Source organism: Phytophthora sojae, assembly GCF_000149755.1.
Source record: "Phytophthora sojae unplaced genomic scaffold PHYSOscaffold_1, whole genome shotgun sequence".
Classification (NCBI taxonomy): domain Eukaryota; phylum Oomycota; class Peronosporomycetes; order Peronosporales; family Peronosporaceae; genus Phytophthora; species Phytophthora sojae.
This window is the reverse complement of record NW_009258115.1, coordinates 7,149,410-7,167,955: the sequence shown is the minus strand read 5'-3', so window position 1 is coordinate 7,167,955 and position 18,546 is coordinate 7,149,410. Positions and strand designations below refer to the sequence as shown.

General features: G+C 54.3%; 7 protein-coding genes across 7 annotated transcripts; 3 read left to right on the top strand and 4 right to left on the bottom strand.

Moving 5' to 3' along the window:
• Nucleotides 1-63: 63 nt before the first annotated feature.
• Nucleotides 64-2,791, bottom strand: PHYSODRAFT_476490 (hypothetical protein; the record flags this gene model as incomplete). The annotated part of the gene is made up of 4 exons (XM_009517696.1): nt 64-1,569; nt 1,632-2,128; nt 2,190-2,589; nt 2,675-2,791. 4 exons carry the CDS (start codon nt 2,789-2,791, stop codon nt 64-66), a joined length of 2,520 nt encoding a protein of 839 aa, XP_009515991.1.
• Nucleotides 2,792-3,040: 249 nt separating this feature from the next.
• PHYSODRAFT_552409 (hypothetical protein) lies at nt 3,041-4,013 on the bottom strand (the record flags this gene model as incomplete). Its single annotated transcript, XM_009517695.1, has 1 exon — nt 3,041-4,013. The coding sequence occupies one exon, from the start codon at nt 4,011-4,013 to the stop codon at nt 3,192-3,194; it is 822 nt and encodes a 273-aa protein (XP_009515990.1). The 3' UTR covers nt 3,041-3,191.
• A 4,413-nt stretch (nt 4,014-8,426) lies between these two features.
• On the top strand, nt 8,427-10,025 carry PHYSODRAFT_475332 (hypothetical protein; the record flags this gene model as incomplete). The annotated part of the gene is made up of 2 exons (XM_009517694.1): nt 8,427-8,650; nt 9,776-10,025. Coding segments are annotated over 2 exons (474 nt in total), but the record flags the coding sequence as incomplete, so codon positions are not given.
• Nucleotides 10,026-10,756: 731 nt separating this feature from the next.
• On the top strand, nt 10,757-11,470 carry PHYSODRAFT_474809 (hypothetical protein; the record flags this gene model as incomplete). The annotated part of the gene is made up of 1 exon (XM_009517693.1): nt 10,757-11,470. One exon carries the CDS (start codon nt 10,757-10,759, stop codon nt 11,468-11,470), a length of 714 nt encoding a protein of 237 aa, XP_009515988.1.
• Nucleotides 11,471-11,487: 17 nt separating this feature from the next.
• PHYSODRAFT_322347 (hypothetical protein) lies at nt 11,488-12,122 on the bottom strand (the record flags this gene model as incomplete). The annotated part of the gene is made up of 2 exons (XM_009517692.1): nt 11,488-11,898; nt 11,925-12,122. 2 exons carry the CDS (start codon nt 12,120-12,122, stop codon nt 11,488-11,490), a joined length of 609 nt encoding a protein of 202 aa, XP_009515987.1.
• Nucleotides 12,123-12,416: 294 nt separating this feature from the next.
• PHYSODRAFT_537381 (hypothetical protein) lies at nt 12,417-16,016 on the top strand. The gene has a single exon (XM_009517691.1). The coding sequence runs from the start codon at nt 12,489-12,491 to the stop codon at nt 15,963-15,965; it is 3,477 nt and encodes a 1,158-aa protein (XP_009515986.1). The 5' UTR covers nt 12,417-12,488; the 3' UTR covers nt 15,966-16,016.
• Nucleotides 16,017-16,149: 133 nt separating this feature from the next.
• PHYSODRAFT_322345 (hypothetical protein) lies at nt 16,150-18,201 on the bottom strand (the record flags this gene model as incomplete). The annotated part of the gene is made up of 1 exon (XM_009517690.1): nt 16,150-18,201. The coding sequence occupies one exon, from the start codon at nt 18,199-18,201 to the stop codon at nt 16,150-16,152; it is 2,052 nt and encodes a 683-aa protein (XP_009515985.1).
• Nucleotides 18,202-18,546: the final 345 nt, after the last annotated feature.

Genomic DNA, 18,546 nt, shown 5'->3' with positions numbered 1-18,546 from the left:
GCGAGTCATTTGTAAGTGACCAAGGAAAATAGATTTGGTGTATGTCTTCGTGAGCTGCAAGCCTTACAACCGGAGTTTGAATGAACTAATATCACAGCGACTAGCGTCAGCAGCTAGCAATAACTCGGTACCAGTACTCAGCGGGACAATAACTACAGCAGCGGGCTGGACAAAGCGGGTCTCCACCTCGCCTGTAGCTCCAAAAGCTGAGAGAAATTCGCCATAGTTCGTGAAAATAACCACGCAGCGGTTCGCAACATCGCTCACCAGTATGTATCCGCTGCGCTGTTGCACCGACACTCCAACGGGAGAAAGTGGATGGTCAAATGGCGTGGCTTTCGCATCCAAAACGAGTTGTGCGCCGCCGTTTAGGTCAAGGACTTGTACCCGACAATTACCAGTGTCGGCAACGACGAGTTTGTCGGAACGATGAGGACCAAAATTGCATTTCGGAGTTTCAGGAAGTGCTGAACAGAGTGCAAGGCCCGTAGGAAAGTTGAATTCTCCAGGTGCCGTGCCCAGACGACCGAAAGCTCGCGTGAAACGACGAGTTTGCAAGTCGAATACTTGTACGCGATGATTGCATTGGTCGGATACAAAGAGTAGTCGGTTGTTCCAAACCGCTATGCCTTGAGGCGAGTCGAAGAATCCCTCGACATGACCAAAGCCCTCGCCGATCCGACCGCAGAACGAACCATTTCGGGCATCGAAAAGCGATAGAGAATGGTTTCCACTGTCGCTGATCACTAGCATAGTGCGTGGATGAGAAGAGTTGCTACCTTCAATAATTGCAGATACTTCGTCATCGCCTACGCTGTAGGTTGCGAGGAATGACGGGTGATTCAGCTCTCCGGGCTTAAATCCATTCGAGCAGAGCGGCTGATCGCCGTACGTAGTGGCGCCGATGAAAAACTGCAAATTCAGGTTGCTTGAATCGAGAACAGCCACTCGATGTGCCGTCGGATCACTCACATACAGCCACGTCTTCTTTGGTGTATCCTTTGCCTGCTCTTCAGGATTGCCAATGGTAAAGCTGAGCTGGAGACAGCTGTGCACGCTGCAAACTCCTCGAAGCTGATTTCTTGGGAGCTGGAGCCAAGTGCAGCCGGCAGCGTCGAAGTTGTACGTGTACACACTGGCATTTTCACGGTCGGCCACAACGATCTCTCGCTCAGATGGAGCGTACGCAAGCGCTAATGGGTGGTGGAAATGTGAGCGCTTATCACGCCACTCCATTTGGTACGATGTGAGGCGAGCGTATAGGTTGCACGTCGGATGCAGCTTCGTCGCAAGACTGTAAATGTCGTCCATGCGATTACCAGATAAAACAGGTGAACGCTGGTGCAGCGCTGCGTATTCTCTCTCGATTTCAGCTCGTAGGCTTGCAAACTGATCATGTTGAAATACAACTTGATCCAGACTTCCGAGTAGCGACAATTGCCTTAAAAACTCCCCGCGCTCGTTGAGTATTTGTACTCGATAGTTGCCACAGTCTGCCACGATAGCTTCAAACTGCTCATTCGAGATCCCAGCGTCGGCTTCAGGCTGAATTCCACGAGTAATAGCTCGCTGTGAAAGACACACCAACTAATAAGTAGAGCGACAAGCCAAACCAATCAAACCTAACATACCTTTCGAACGTTAGCCAGCTTGACGTCTCGTAAATCATAGAACTCGCCACCGTGCAGTCCCTTGCGGCCAATTGTCAGCACGAAAGCTCCACGCTTGGCGAATACGGCTAAGCGAGAGTTGCCTGTATCGCACACGACCACGTGATAATGCGAAAGATCCAAGCCTGTCGGTCGCTTCATCACGATTCCCCGAGAACCAGCAATACTTCGCTCGAGCGTGACTCCTTTGGCGATAGAGTTCGTCGGAAGCTTGTACACTCTGATGCAGTTGGTTGCCTCATCGCTAGCGTAAAACTCGCCAGCCGCGTCGTCCACCGCAAGACCTCGAGGCAGAGTGAGCTGCAAGTTCCCGTCAATGAAAGCAGTTCGAGCTGTTGATGCGTCAAAGTTGCAAGTCTGGCCTCCAGTCACCTGGTTGGCGAGAGCGCAGGTCCAGTACAGTTGAAAGAGAACGCGGAGCTCGATCACTGCAACGCGGGCACACCCCTGCTCACACACTAGCCGAATTAGACTCAAATCTAACGAAATACTACAGTATAACAAGCTCGTTTTACTCACCTAGAAGCCTGCCGCACCGAGTCGAAGCCATCGCCAAGGGTGTTCGTAGTGCAAGACTTTCATCCACGTCACTTTCCCAAGAGGAAGTGAACAAAAGTTTCTTCGTCTTCCGGTCAAACCCGTGGATCTTTGCAGTGTTGTCGCCAACGAGGATAACATCCTCGTCCAAGCCTAAGATCGGATTCTCCAGGGCTCGTACAGTTAGCACTGCCACACACATCGGCAGTGCTTCGTCATCTCCACGAGATGGCAGCGTCGACGTCCAAAAGGCCCCAATAAGCTTCAGCTGCTTTTCAATTCCTGCGATCACCAGCCTCTCGTCGTTCTCGAGGTTCGCAATGCGCTCTTCCTCCTCCGCCTTCCTCCGTCGGATCTCCTCACGCTCCTGCAGTCGCCGCTGCTCTTCGGCAATGCGCTCTACAACCAAGCGTGCGTATCAGAGCTAATGTATTGAGGTGCATGAACTGATCTCAGCATTTGCCCACCGTCTTCAAGACGCTTGCGCTCGGCCTCCTGCTGCCTTCTGAGCTCCTCTTGTCGCTGCCGAGCCGCCTCTTCCAGCCGCTGGTTCTCGAGTTTCTACATGGCAACCACGAGATCATCAGCCCACTGCAAGGTGCAGGAAGATTAAAGTGGTTGTATTTCTGAAGCTTACTCGAAGTCGTCGACGCTCGGCCAACGGGTTGGTATTTGCTGTTGCCATGGCTAAAAGATCGATCCTCCCTTTGCGACTCTTCAAGCTCACTTCGATGAGACCGTCATGTTCCTTTGGCTACCCCGCGTAGCTACATGTAACTCGCTTGGCCAAGACTGTTTCAACGCTGAGCAGCGTGGCGGGCGAATGCAACGTTGATGATGAAGATCTGTGTGCATTATTATATCAATAAAAAAACTGCCCGAGTATTCCTTCTACATGGGGCTTCCCTCTTGTCTAAAACCTTTTTCGTCCCTAGTGGACGATCCCTAACATTGGTCGATCCATAGTGTACGAATGGAGGCTGCTTAAATAGGCGACCCGCGCAGCTCGGCCAGCTGCGCCCGCGAGAGCCGCAGGTCCAGGTTGTTATCCCAGCCGCACATTTGCTCAAACGAGTCGTGCGTCAGCTCCACCTGCTGCAGAACCTCCTCGGCGTTTGGGTGCTCCACGAACTTGAGCGTCTTGGCAAAGGTGCGAGACACGTTCTGCACCGCGGCGTAGCACGCGTCCCGCTCCGCCATCGAGTCGCCGATCGAGAGGAAGTTAAAGTACGCGTCCTGCGGGGCCGTGGGGTCCCTAGAGTACGCGCGGGCACCGTTCACAACAGTCTCCTGAGATGCGGCGGCCGCGAAACACTTGCGCGCGATGAGCTGCATGACCTCCTGCTTCCAGGTCGCGGAGTCGCCTCCAAGGCCGTAAGTCTGCTCGTACCAGCTGCGCGCAGACACAATGTGCACGTCCGGGAGCGCCAGGATGCTCTGCACCGCCGGCAAGTAGAGCGCGGCCGACATCTCGACCCAGCCGTACTCGGCAGCGGTGACCACGAAGACGGGGCCGTAGGCCACGGCCTTCTGCAGGAGGCGCGCGACGTGCGCGCCGATGAGGGCCAGCACCTCGCGCTGCGCGGGCGTGACGGAGATCTGGTGGCCGCGGAACTTGGGCAGCAGGTCCTGCGCGTGCAGCCACGAGCTGGGGCACAGCGTGTCGTCCCAGTCGAAGACGACCACCGTGCGGTCCTTGACGGAGCTGGGCGCCGCGCCCGGGCGTCGCTTGGGCTGCGTGGCGCTGGCGGGCGACACGGGCTTCATGGGCCGCAGCGTCTCGACTGCGGAGGAGGCGAACGCCATCGATGCTGAGCTGCGGAGGCGGAGCGGGTGGAGGTGAGTTGGCTCGCGCTCCTGACCTGCGCGCGCCGAGGGGTGTTCGATAATGTGGGGGCCCGAGGCGACGGCCGTTTCCCAGCGGATTCTCCATAGGGCCCAGAGACATTTCACAACCATACGCTTTGTAAGTAATTCGGCGAGCGACAGGCCAGCGCGGCTGGTGTCGGGCGTTGAAGCGGCACCGTGTGCCACGCCTGAACCGATGCAGTGTATCTCTGGACCAAGGGCAACACTCGTGATGGCCGCCGGCCAGCTTGGCGGAGGAAGTGGCTCCAGTTCAATGCAGACCATGGTCTCGCGTCGCCGCCGACGCTGCTCTCGGTCGGCGAGGAGCTCATTGCTGCCCCGGCCGGCCTCGGAGGCACGTGCGCCGCGCTGAGATGGCTGCGTGAGCAATGCCCGGGGCCCAAAGGCTTTGGGCCAAAGCCGGGCGGGTGCAATTGCCGTTTAACCACACCCAGCAGACGACTTTCTTACCCAAACGCGAGCAGCACCATTTGCTCGGCGTCTCGCTGATGGAGGGCTGTTCTTGCCCTACATGCTGGTGCATGCTTGACACTTCTTTTTCGTGTTGCTGCGGGCTGCCGGCTGCTTCGACGGGCTGTCACGATTGAAAGGCGCGGCGCACGGCGGCAATGGCCGAAACTGTGCGCGAGCCGCTGGGCCACGTGCTGGCGCTGCTGGAAAACGACTGCTGCGAGCGACTTGGCTCGCCATTTGGCCGGCGCGGCTGTCTGGTTGCCTGCCGCGCGCACCGAGCTGATGGCGGCTGCACGCACGTGTTTCTTGTCGGCGAGAGCCGCCTCGCAGGCCAGAAACCAGAGCCGCACACTGCGCTCCGCGGCTGCGCTAGAAGTTCGCTCCGGACCCACCTGGACGCGAGGAAGCTTTCGCCTTCATCTCAGCAGCGGCGAGTACGATGTAATGCGCCTCAAGCCTTGAAGGCGTCGGCGCGACGACGACGCCACTCACTGTCAAGTTGACAGTGTCAACGCGGGTCAACGGATGTTGCCTTTTTCGAGCCCCCACAATTTGTGTGGGCCACAAGCGGCAAAGAAGCGGTTTCTGTTCACTGATGGCGGGTTTACAAATGCGACACACGGACTGACGCCAGCGTTCGAAGATCCACTCCTGTCACAACGCATATTGAACCTCTTGTACGGAATGCGGCAACAGATGCCAGAAGTTCGCCATATTCCGACCCCGGCAGTCGAATTCCATTGCCGCAGCAGCAGCAATGGAAGGGCGCAGGATGAAGGCCCCATTGCCACCAGCCGATCAGATCCTCTATCGAGGCGATCCGCTTTCCGCTGTTGTCTCACCCTCGCGGCCGCCGCTGCAGCGAGCGATTTGACCCCGTGTGGCCGGCAAGGGATAATGTTTGCGAGCGCAGACACATCGTCCCAATGCACTGCGCATGGGGCTTCGGAGTCGCAGCTGGATTGCGTGTGTGTAACTTCCCGGTTCAGCCGCCGCTGACAGGTTTCGATCGCGGCTTCAGCGACGGTCGACCCAGGCAAGACGCTCCGACGAGCTCTATCGCTTCTTTCGCGGCGTCCGATAAGGACGTCCTGGTGCGCTACGACGCCGCGGCGGTCGTCCCTGGCGCCATTGCGTAATGGCCTCGGTGGCAAGAGGGAGCGAGGCGGCCGATGCCGCAGCGCCACTCATCGGCCGGCGGTGCTCGCTTCATCGCTCCATCGCGCGGTCGCAGCTCGCTCGTCGATCCGACTTCGGCGTCGAGCGGGCCGATGTGTCCTCACTTTGAAAGTCAATGTGGACCACATCCTACAAACAATGTGTACCACATAATGTATACCTTAGGTGGTCCACGCCATCGTGCTGACGCCGCGCAGTATCTACCAGCAGGTCTGGACCGCGTCGGACGACCCAATCGCTAAAACCCGAGCGTAAACGCGACGTATCTGAAAAGTATCTCCCCCTAGGTCCCTCCTTCAATAATCCATACTTAGCAAAAAATGCATACAGCGGGAGAGCCAGTCGTATGGTAGAGAAGAAGCCCCCCCTCTCTTCTCGTTCAGTCATACCGCAGTTTCGTATCGCCTTCCCGGACCTCTGCGCGCTTTGCCGCTTAGCCGGCATGTCGGGGGCGCTACCGGCCGATGCGGCCAATGCCAACGAGCTGCAGCAAGCTGTGGTGAACGTGATGACGCGACACGCTAGCACAAGACCGCAAAACACGATAAAGCAGTACAAGAACAAGCAGGATGACTTTGCCAGCTGGTGTACGAGTCGAAGCTAGTAGACTATATCGATAATTTTGTGGTACCCCGAGGAAACCTGCGCAAGAAAAACGACGATGGAAGTGCCGTCCGACTCGGATATGAGGCGGTGGACGCGTACGTCAAGGCTATAATCGATTTGTATCAGTTTCAGAAGTCTATTGGTATGAATCAGCACTCCCACCCGCGTGGCAAGGCTTTAAAAGGCTTGATGGACATGCTGAAGCGTGGAGAGAACAAGCGGAAGGTGGATACATACGCTGACCGTGGTTTAGGAACCGTTTTAGACGGCTACAACCTGGAAGATATGCGAGCGCTAAGCCAATTATGGCTCAAGCAGCCTACAGGGGTTGCTTTACGAAGTCAAGTGGACTTTCTAGTTGGACACGCTCTTCTAGCTCGCGGAGAATCGCTAAGATTTATTCAGTTTCCAGATATGCTGTCGCTAGAGCTAACCGACGAAGGCCCCCAAGTATGCAGCCCTCTCGTGGTCATTATGAGAAAAGGCAAATCAAATCAAGTCGGGCGGGTAGAGTATGGAGCTGCGATGCGATGCAAAGATGTTATGTTGTGCCCGTTAAATGCTGTGGCATTGTACCTGTTTTGGCGGTGGCATGTGGATTTGGAGCCCTTTCCTAGCTTTACGGACCGAAAGTTGTGGTACGACATCCGTTTGCTGAAAGGCAAATGTGCAACACGTGATATTGCCTACAACACGCAACTAGAACACGTGAAGAGTGCGTTCACTGCCTGCGGCATTGATTCATCGGTTTGGACACACGCCAACCGCGGTTCAGGCGCTAAGTTGGCTGAGCTACAAGGTGCGGATGAAAACCAGATTAGACGGGCTGGTAGATGGAATGGAGAACGAATGGAGGCATGCTACCTGACTACACTTCCCCGAAAAGCTATGCGCGCTTTGGCTGGTTTCCCTACGAAAGGGGTTGGTTATTGGATTGACCGTGCCACAATCACACCATCACCAGATCTCCAGAAAATGGTTTTCCCTGATTTAGGCTCCGCTGAAGACGATCTTCAGGAAAATGGAAACCGGGAGATAGCGACAGGCGGGTTTCTAGGGTTGCTACACGTATTGAGAGTTGTGTTTCTCCAGGACTCGGTACTACTACGTCGAAAGTTCCCGGAGCACTGCTTGTGGAGAGACCCGCTTTTTAGTACAGAGGCTTACGAGAAGTTTGAAACAGAGGTCACGATATCTTTGCAACCGACTACCCAGCCTCAGGATACACGCATCGAAGCTGCAATTCCGTTAGTTGCATCAACAATGAAAGACGGATTCCATGCACATCACGGGAAAATCGACAGTCTCGTTAGTGAAGTTCGACAGCTGAAAGAACAAGGATTATTTTCTGCGAACAAGAAACTTGTAATCTCATTGGCAGATGACGTTGATGCTCCCCATCGACGTGGTGTTGTCGCTGCTCGTGAGCCATTGGACTCCCAGGCAATCGGTGAGCGCTCAACAAGATCTGAATTGCGTCTAAGTCGCTCGCTGCAGACAGTGAATGAAGTGTGGACTGAATATACTCGTGGAATAGCTGGTCAAATGTTCGTCTGCGAGGCTGAGCAACGATTTGGAAGCAAGTGGCGAAAAGATCCGACAGAGAATCGGTTCTTCTCACGTCGTAAGGTATTCTACGATGCGATCCAGGCATTTGCTGCAAAACATCAGATAACCGAAGGGGCAGCTGCTGGAGAGCTGGAGAAGAAGCGCAAAGAGGCGGGAGAATCTCTCAATCGATTCGGAAAGATCGTACGTAGAGTCGTTCAGAATTCGTAAGGCAAGTAAGAGCTTCTAAGTCACTGTAACACACATACATACAAAATCCATATACATCCTGTATTGCAGTATAACTCGACCTACTTGCAGTATAACTCGACCTACTTGCAGTATAAGTCAACCTACTTGCAGGATAACTCGACCTACTTGCAGTATAAGCCGACCGGCTCGAGGGTTTAGTCATCAATCGTACTTTATAAGTTTCCTGGCTTAAAATTTTGGTCGACAGATTGTAAACAAAGCCACGAAATCTACACCGCTCATTTCGACTCCCCTCATTTGGAAAAATACACGACCTCGCGCTCACTGGAGAAGGAGAGACGGCGCCTTAACCAAGTGCCTATCGCCACGAAGGTCAGCAAGCTCAAGGAGTGGAGAGATAACCCTAAGTGGACTGCGAAGGTGGCTGCAAAGCAGCTTGGTGTAGCGAAGGGGACGTTGATGGGCTGGAAGAAGGCGCTGTGGCATCTGCTGGACGATCCTGCTGCTTTGGAAGCCCTTGGAGATGCATTTCGCAAGAAGGGGGCCGGCAAGAAGAAGCGCCTTAAGACCTACGAGTTACGCGTCCTTAAGTTATATGATTCGTGTCACGAGGATGGCGGCACGTGCACCTTCTCCGAGCTTCTAAGCTACGCGAGAAATAATATCCCTGAGTTCGCAATACTGAAGAAGGGAACGCAAGAGTCGTGGATATCACGTTTTATCAACAATTATAAGAATAAACCCGTCGGCCAGCCAAGCTTAACGGGACAGCAAAGCCAGGTCGGGCAGCCAAGTGGGGGTGTGTCGTCAAGTGAGGACGACGAGCCAAGTGAGGACGACGAGCCAAGTGAGGACGACGAGCCAAGTGAAGACGACAAGGCAAGTGATGACGACGAGGCAAGTGAAAACGACAGGGCAAGTGAAGACGAACAGGCAAGTGAAGACGACGAGGCAAGTGAAGACGAAAATGGCCCCAGTGAAGACTCAAGCAACGATAAATCAGCCAAGCCATCCGCGAACAAACCCGTAAATAAGGGTTCGGGTGCCACAAAAAATTTGCACGGGAATTCCGGAAATAACGACGTTGAAAACGGGTCTGATATCAGCGAGGAGGACGTTGGCGATGCGGCTATCGAAGAGAGCCAAGAACAAGTTAAACCCCAGTCAGGCAATAAGCCGAAAGGCACGGCACGTCCCCAAAGGATCGCTAAAAGAAAAAATCGGGACGAGCCAATTATGACTGTGGTGCACCAGCGTGCAGGAAACAAGCACGGTGAAATTATTCGAATTCCGCTGTACCAAGAAGACTTGGACAGTTTATTGCCCGGGGAATGGCTGACGACTCGCGTGGTAGATTGCCTCATTTACAAGCACATGATTAAGGTGGACGGATTGGCTTTACCGCTTGGGACCTCGTTCTATCTGGAGATCCAAAACGTGTATCGCCGTGAAAGAGATGGTGAAGATGTTCCAGATGAAGTGACCGGTAGCTTTGACTGGGCGGCACACAAGTTTGTGTTACTGCCTATTAGTGGTGCAGATCACTACAGCTTCGTCATCATTGAGAATCCGCTGAAACCTGCTGGAACGATCTGCTACCACATCAACTCGCTACGCGGTTATCACAACTCGGCGTCTGTTTTGGATACGCTGATGTGGTTTTTAGCTCGCGAGGCGAAACGATGTGGCAGAGAAACCAGTGTGGCGCCACAACTGTTAGCGTACAAGACAAGCCCTATTCAATCGAATTCATTGGACTGCGGGGTGTACATGTTACACTACATGCACAAAGTAGCCCGGTTCATCTCTGAAAGAAGACCAGACTCAGTAGCGGAGAAGATGAAATCACTTACAAGCGGCAGCTTCAATGTGACTAAGGCAGGACGCTCGCGCTCGGCACTACTCGAAGCACTACAGAAGGATAAGGTTGCAGTAACTGTGATTGAATAAACTCCGTCAGTTTTGTTCTTTGCCAACCGCGAATCTGCCCTACGTTTGATCCTATGTTCGAGTTAGTCTGCAATAGAGAGGAGGTCGAGTTATTATGCAAGTCAGGGGTCGACTTAATCTGCAATGGAGAGGAGGTCGAGTAATTATGCAAGTTGTGGTCGACTTATCTGCAACGGAGGGAGGTCGAGTTAATATGCAAGCCGTCGTTCCCTCGTATTAGAGAGGTTTCGCAAGTTAAACTTGTGGAAGTTAGAGCCGTTCGAAAGATTTGACAGAGAGCGGCCATAGATTTATCCGGCCAAGTTCTAGAACGAGCTTTCGCAACTTAGACTTGTACGTCTGTAGCATTTTCAAAGATGAACTCTACTTACGTACAAGACCTTCTCGTGCTCGGCATGCTCTCAGAGGAAGAAGCGGTTTGTCTCCTCTCTGCTCGAACGTCGTCCACAAGCAACGCTCCCCGGTCCATTTCCTACGGCGAACGCTTTAACATCAACGCGCTCAACGACTACGAAACACGGTTCTACTTTCGCTTCTGGAAGCGAGACCTATTTCGACTCTTTGAAGCGCTTCGCCCAGACAGTAGTTATAAACTCCCAAATCGAGCTGTCTTCTCCGGTTTCGAGGGCCTCTGAATTCTCTTGCGCCGCATGGCATACCCGGGACGTTATGGAGACTTAAGCCGCTTTTTCGGGCGGTCCGCCCCTATTGTCTGCATGATATTTAACTTCATGCTGGGGTTGGTGTACGACAAGTACAAATGCCTACTCACCATTGAATGTGGGCTACTTACATCGTCGCGATTGGAGGAGTACGCTGCTGCTGTGGCACAACGTGGAGCACCGGAGCCGAGATGCATTGGTTTTATCGATGGCACTGTGCGTGCTATTGCACGCCCAACGCGCAACCAAAAACAAGTTTACAACGGACACAAGAGGAAACACGCGCTAAAATACCAAGGAGTAATGGCGCCGGACGGACTATTCATCGACTTTTACGGTCCTACGGTTGGACGTCGTCACGATTCTTGGCTTTTAAGGCAGAGTGGACTGCTGGAGCGCCTTCCGCGTGTCTTACATCACGACGGGGAACTTCCGTATTGCATCTATGGGGATCCTGCCTACCCACTCAAACCAACGCTGCACGTCGGTTTCAAGGGCTCCAATCTGAGTGATACGCAAAAGGCATTCAATGCGGCTATGAGTAAAGTTCGCGTGGCAGTGGAGTGGGGGTTCAGAGGGATCATTCGCTTATGGCCGTTTCCTGATCTGAGACTGAGTCAAAGACTATATCTATCACCTGTGGGGAAACACTACTTGGTCGGTGTACTCCTGACAAACTTCCGCAACTGTTCCAACCCCAACCAGATCAGCAAATTATTTTCCATTAAGCCGCCAAGCCTCGAGGAGTACCTTACTCTAGCTACTACGAACTATTCTTGCTGACGACAGCCTTTAACATTTCAATAAAACGCAAGTCGCTCGTCTCGCTCAAGTTCCATTCGCAGCTCTTGCAGTTCCAGGCGTCGCTCCTCCAACGCAAGCCGCTTCTCCTCGTTGGCGACCTTCCTCCCTTCCAGTGCTTGAGCGACTTGGTCGCGGCGTTCGAGATAAGCAACCAGTTGCTGCTGCTGCGATCCACCTTTTCCTCCTCCTCGGCTCATCCCTTCTAAGGCTGCGTCGCGCATAGCGCTAGCTTGCTCGTCCTCCTGCTGCTGCTGGTCCTTCGGCTGCTTCTTGTCGTTCTTCAGCAGCGCCTCTATCTCGCGCAGCTCCAGCAGCTCCGCCAGACATTCGTCCTTCGGGGTGTACTCTTCACACGGCCCGCTTCGTTTCTCACTCGCCTTCTGCTTTGCCTCATACGCATCTACGAGCTGGTTGCACAACGGCGACCGTCGACGTCCACTTCCAAAGCTGCAGCTACATCAGCCCAAGCCTGGGTCTTCTTCCCGTAGTCTTCCCCATACGGATTTCTTGCTTGAGCTTTCTGGATCAGTTGGAAGTCAAGCTCATCCGTAAAGCGGGCCATCGTTTTACGACGCTTCGTCGGTGGGGCCTCCTCCACGGGGTTGTTGAGCGTTTGGCTTGGCTTCTCCATAGTAAAGATTGCTGGGAGATTGTAAAATGCTTACCCGTATCTCCTCAAGTACCAACGTGTACAGGGCGTTGTAGACGTTCTAGACGAGTCGAGAACAACTTGTAGACACACGTCTCTATAGAGGGGTAGGGAATGTATTGTCGCTAACTCCCACAAGTTGCTTTGCGAAACCTCTCTATTTCGAATATGTCCCAGGGGTCCGACCTTATACAAAGCCTAGTATAAGACCGGGTCCGGATGAAAAGGCAGATACGGCCACAGTGTCTCACGTGCTGGGTCGCTCGCTCGATTTCCCCCCAGACTGGGAACTTCGCCCTTCAAGCAGCTGTAGCAACTTCACCCTCGGACGGAGACCGAGAGCAGACCATGGGGCGACGCAAGCCCGCCGCTGCGGCCAAGCACGCAAGCGTGTTCGGCGACGAGCGCGTGGTCGTGGGTGTGGACGACCTGGTGCTGCTGCCGTCCGTGAGCGAGACGTCCATCCTGGAGAACCTCAAGATGCGCCACGCCGCCGACGTCATCTACTCGTACATCGGCCACGTGCTCGTGGTCGTGAACCCGTACAAGTGGCTGGACATCTACGGCGAGGACAGCATGCACGCCTACATGCACAAGGCGCGCGTCGACGTGCCGCCGCACGTGTTCGCCACGGCCGAGGAGACGTACCGCACCATGCTCAGCGAGGAGGACAACCAGTGCGTCATCATCAGCGGCGAGAGCGGCGCCGGCAAGACCGAGGCCTCCAAGCAGATCCAGAACTACATCGCGGGCGTCAGCGGCAGCGGCGCGGGCGTCGACAAGGTCAAGCGCACCTTCCTGGAGAGCAACCCGCTGCTCGAGGCCTTTGGCAACGCCAAGACGCTGCGCAACAACAACTCGAGTCGCTTCGGAAAGTACTTCGAGCTGCTCTTCGACTCGGCGGGCCGGCCGCAAGGTGGCAAGGTCACCAACTACTTGCTGGAGAAGTCGCGCGTCGTCAAGCCCGGCAAGGGAGAGAGGAACTTCCACATCTTCTACCAGGTGCTGGCGGGCTTGCCGGCCGCAGCCAAGCAGAAGCTCTACTTGGACCGAGGCGGGCCCGACAGCTTCCACTACTTGAAGGTCAGTGGGTGCTATGACGTCGACGATGTCAACGATGCGCAGGAGTTCGAGGAGACCATGGCGGCCATGCAGCACGTGGGCATCAAACGGAAGCAGATCGAGCTGGTGATCCAGACGCTGGCGGCGGTGCTGCACATTGGCAACGTGCACTTCCAGCCGGAGACTGTGGGGGATGCGGAAGGTTCTTCTGTGCGCGACCGCGAGAGCTTGAAGATCGCGTGTGAACTGTTGGGCCTTGATGCGGCGCGTGTGGAGCACGCTCTGTGCTACAAGTTGCTGCAGACGATGGCGCCTGGTGGGAAGATTGAGTCGTACGAGGTGCCGCAGAACACGAGCCAAGCCACGGCGCAGCGGGACTCGATTGCCAAGGCTGTGTACGACCGGTTGTTCGACTTCCTGGTGGAGCGCGTGAACCACGCGCTGGACATTGAAAAGAAGGCGGAGAAGCATGGCGAGATCCTGGAGATTGAAGACATGACCAAGATCGGTATTCTGGATATCTACGGCTTTGAAATCTTCGACAAGAACGGCTTCGAGCAGTTCTGCATCAACTACGTGAACGAGAAGCTGCAGCAGATTTTCATCGAACTTACGCTCAAGAGCGAGCAGGAGGAGTACGCGCGCGAAGGCATCGCATGGTCACCGATTCCGTTCTTCAACAACAAGGTCGTGTGCGATTTGATCGAAGCGCGTCGCCCTACGCCCGGCATCTTCCTCATTCTTGACGACACAGTCAAAACGATGCACTCCCGACAGGGAGAAAGCGTGGATGCGAATTTCCTGGAGAAGGTCGCAGGGATCCATGGGTCCCATCCGCACTTCTCCAAGCGTGGCAAGACTTTCGAGGTCAAACACTATGCAGGTGACGTGCAGTACAACATTGACGGCTTTGGAGACTCGAACAAGGATTTCTTGAGCAAGGACATCGCGCTCATCATCAGTGAGACGTCCAACAAGCTCATGCGCTACATTTTCCCTGAGGAGATCGACCTGAATGACAAACGGATGGCGAACACGGCCGGATACAAGATCCGTACTCAATGTGAAGCTCTTGTCACTGCGCTGATGGACTGCACACCTCACTACGTGCGCTGCATCAAGTCCAACGACCAGAAACAGCCCAACAAGATGGATGATCGTCGCGTGGTACACCAGATCAAGTATCTTGGTCTTCTTGAGAACGTCAAGGTTCGCCGTGCAGGTTACGCCTACCGTGGAGACTATGGCCGCTTTGTGGATCGTTTCCGACTGCTGAGCAAGGAGACCTACCCAGAGTTCCGTGGATCGGATAAGAAGGGTACCCAAGCAGTTCTGCGCGCTGCTGTAAAATCGCTTCCGCAACTTGAAAAGGAAGTTCAGCTTGGAAAAACAATGGTGTTCATCCAGACACCCGAAACCTTTTTCGAGCTGGAGAAATTGCGAGAGAAAAAGCTTGGTTCGTTCGTGATGCGGATTCAGAAGGCGTGGAAGAAGTACTATGGCCGTCGTCATTTGCTGCAGCTCAGCCACGACATCACCAAGCTGTACGCGTCTAATAACAAGCAACGTCAGCGCGTGAGTATTTACCGCCCTTTCGACGGAGACTATCTGCGAGACAGTACTATTCGCGAAGCGGTCATGGGGATTATCCAGCACTATGGCGACTCCGAGAAGATTGTGTTTATGGATGAGATTCAAAAGGCTTGTCCGATTGCTGGAGTATCTCCCGACGGATCACCAATTGCGCTGGCAGGACGGGTTCTGATTGTCACGGACCAGTATTTGTATCTAATGGAGAAGCGTACGTGGCAGCCTGTGGTGGATCCGAAGAGCACGTTTGTGCCTCCTTTGGTGTACCTTCGTCGTCGTCTACGGTTGACCGCTATTGAAGAAATCACGATGAGTACAATGGCTGATCAGTACTTCGTATTGAAAGTGCGTCAAGAACCGCTCCTTGCTGAACCTAACAAGAGCAACTGGGTGGACAATAAATCTACGATGGTGTGTATGTCTACCGGCAAGAAGTTCGGGCTGTTCAACCGCCGCCACCATTGCCGATACACTGGCAAGATTTACTGCAACGATGTTTGCAAGCAGCTGGAAGTGGTGCCCGATCTTGGATTCTATACGCCGTCCCGCGTGTATGACAAGGTGATTGGACTCATGTCTACGGAAATGCCTGAAGACCAGCTCCTTCTATCGGAGAAGAAAACCGAGATCGCCGTCACGCTTGTGGACGCAATACGCTCCTTGGCGAGTGTAGCAACTCCGATCAGCTTCAGTGACTCTATTCGTCTCCGCCGCGCCGCGAGTGTTGGACTGTCGAAAACACCATCGCAGCAGATTCAGTTTGTTTCGGCTGGACACGACAGAATTACAGGCGACGCGAACAGTGTACAGATTCATGTGACACCAGGAGTGCCTGACGAGTACATTCGCAAGCGCCGCAAACGTGAGAAGGCACGCCGCAAGAAACTGGAACGGCAACGCGAGGAAGAGTTGGCGATGCGGGCGCAGCGCCAAGAGCAGCGCAGCCGAGAGCGTGAAGCGGAGCGTTTGCGCCGCGTCGCTGAAAAGAAAGCCAAGAAGCAGGCTGAGAAGGAAGCTCGGAAGCATGCGCTTACGTACAGGAAGTCTGCAAAGGCGTCCATGGAATCGGTGCGGAAGTTTGGCGAGAGTGTTCAAAGTTCCCCTGCAAACGGAGGCATCGGTGGAGCCAACAGCGAATTAGCTGCCATCCTTGCTCGTCGTCGTGGGGCATAAACGAAGGCACTCTAGCGGCATTACACTGGGAAAGGAATACGACAGGCTCGTAGGAAAGCGTCGGAAGGAGCAAGAACAACGAACAAATGAATTACCGCAATTTTGGCACGCTACTACTGTACTTGTACAACGCAAAAACACTACCACATTTATGTTTCGCACGCTACGAATTTGGACGACAGAGCTAGTAGTCCACAGCTTGCACCGGCAAGTGGTCAATGCCAGTTTTGGTTACCTTTGTGCAGTACCAGAGATTAATGTTCGTGAGATTGACGAGTGCCGCGAGGTGAGCAAGCCCCGCATCCGTGATTTCTCCGCATTCCGACAAATTCAATGAAGTCAGCGACGTCACCTTGCCCAGAGTCGCCATGCCTTCATCCGTGAGGAGGCAGCAGTTCCCAAGATCCAGCGATGTGAGCTTGGGTATTGAGGGGAACGTCGATAGACACGCGTCAGTCAGCTTGGAACAGCTCGCAAGATCGATCGACTGCAGCTTCGTGAGAGACGCTAAGTTCATGACCCCAGTATCTGTGAGCTTGTTGCAGTACCAAAGCACAATCGACTCAAGCTCTGTCATTTGAGCAATCGTCGTGGTCGCTGCATCCGTGAGAAGACGGCAGTTGGACAGGTTGAGCGTCTTCAGTCGCTTGAGTCCTGCAAGGTACGCGATGCCCTCATCATCGATCCGGTTGCAGCGCATGAGATTGAGGTTGGTGAGGTTGTGCAGCTCACCCAGCCCGAGCAGAGCTTTATTGCCAACCTGGCGGCAGTTAGAGAGGTCAAGAATCACCAGCGACTTCAGTTGCGAAAGTGCGGCGATGCCATCATCCCGAATGCCAGAGCAGCCTCCAAGATAGAGGGACTTGAGTCGGTGCAGCCCCACAAGCTCATTGAGACCATCATCCGTCACATTGAAGCAGCTAACCATGTCCAGAGAAGTCAGGTTGCGAAGCTTCGAGATGGAGCGCAGTCCCTTGTCCGTGACTTTGCCGCATTTCATGAAATTCAGGAATCGCATCTTGGTCAGCGACTCCATGTGCTCGAATGTCGTGTCGCCTATCTCAGAACAGTACCAGAGATTGCAACTCGACAGATTGGGGAAGTTGGCCAGCACGCTGGTGCCCGCGTCCGTGATATTATAGCATCCAGCAATGTCAAGCGTGATGAGATCCACCAGCGGAGCTAGCGCCTTGAGACCATTATCCGTCACCTCACCGACGTTGGCAAACTCGAGGTGTCGCAGGTTGACAAGAGCGCCGAGAGAGCTGATCCCCACATCAGTGAGCTGACTGCAGTTCGACAGGTTGAGGCTCGTAAGCGACGTTACCCCTGCGAGCGCGGAGATTCCGTCATCCGTAAGGTTACCTTGGTTAGCGTACCAGAGGTTTAGAGTCGTTAAGTGCTTGAGCCGAGCTAGCTCCCGGATACCAATGTCACCGACCTGGCTGCAGCCACGAAGACTCAGGTAGTTTAGCTTCGGGAGATTAGCAGCGATGGCCGACACAGCTTCATCGCTCACGACCTTGCAGTATCCGAGATTGAGAGACGTGAGTGAGCTCGACAGGGATTCCGTCAACGCGATAATCCCTTTGTCCGTGACCTGGTAGCATCCTTTGAGCGCAATCGATTCCATCCTGGGGATCTGGGCAAGTTGCTCAACGGATTCGTCGGTAAGGTTCGAACAGCCTGTCAAGTTGACTTCCTTCAAATTGGGGAATTGCATCGGGAGGGTGCTGAAGTGCTCGTCCACAATCACCCGACGCGCTCGAATGAACGAAAGCGCATGCGTGGCCCGACCAACTTCATGGCAGATGGACTTGCTCGTGATCATCAGGCGGTAGACGTCGTCGACGTGCAGGTACCGCACGACGAGGTGCAGCGCCGGCGTGATGTCCAGAAGCACGTTCCTGCTGCTGCTCACACCGTCGCCGATCGTCTCCATGAAGCTGCCGCACCTGCTTCTGCTGACTGACGAGGTTCTTGATCTCGTGCGGTCACGTTGTTCAGCATCCGCTGAGTTGGCACCTCTGACAAATTGTCGCCAGTGGTTGAACGTCTTCTTCCTCCACATGTACGTGAGGCGATCGAAGACGCAGGAGCAGCAGTCGTCGAAGTCCTTGCGCAGTTGATCGACTCGCACCACCTTGTCGCCATCGTCTTGCAGCGGCAGGTTGTCGCGGCCGTCGGAATCCGCATCGCACACGCACGACGAACAGATGAAGTCCAGCTCCTCCATTGAGAACGCCGAGAGTGATCGAGGGTTCAACCAGGTCATCCGACGGGCTTCGCCTTGCAGGCCCTTCGACCTGGGAGCGACCGTCGAAGAGTGCCGAGCGCGGAGCAAAGTCGTTTACTCTACAGCATGGCCTCAGAAACTGAAGGACCCACGCCGCTCTCTGCCGACCACACGCGATAAGAGGAGGTGACAGCGGTTGCTTCCGTCCTCAGCAGATTAGGTGAGGGTGAGTCGCATGTTCCTTTTTTTCATGATGGTGCTCCAATTTGTCAAAACATTTTGGGGAAATTGGAATTTGGTACTTGGAATTTGCTAATCAGTTAACTTTCAGATTTGCACGCCAGA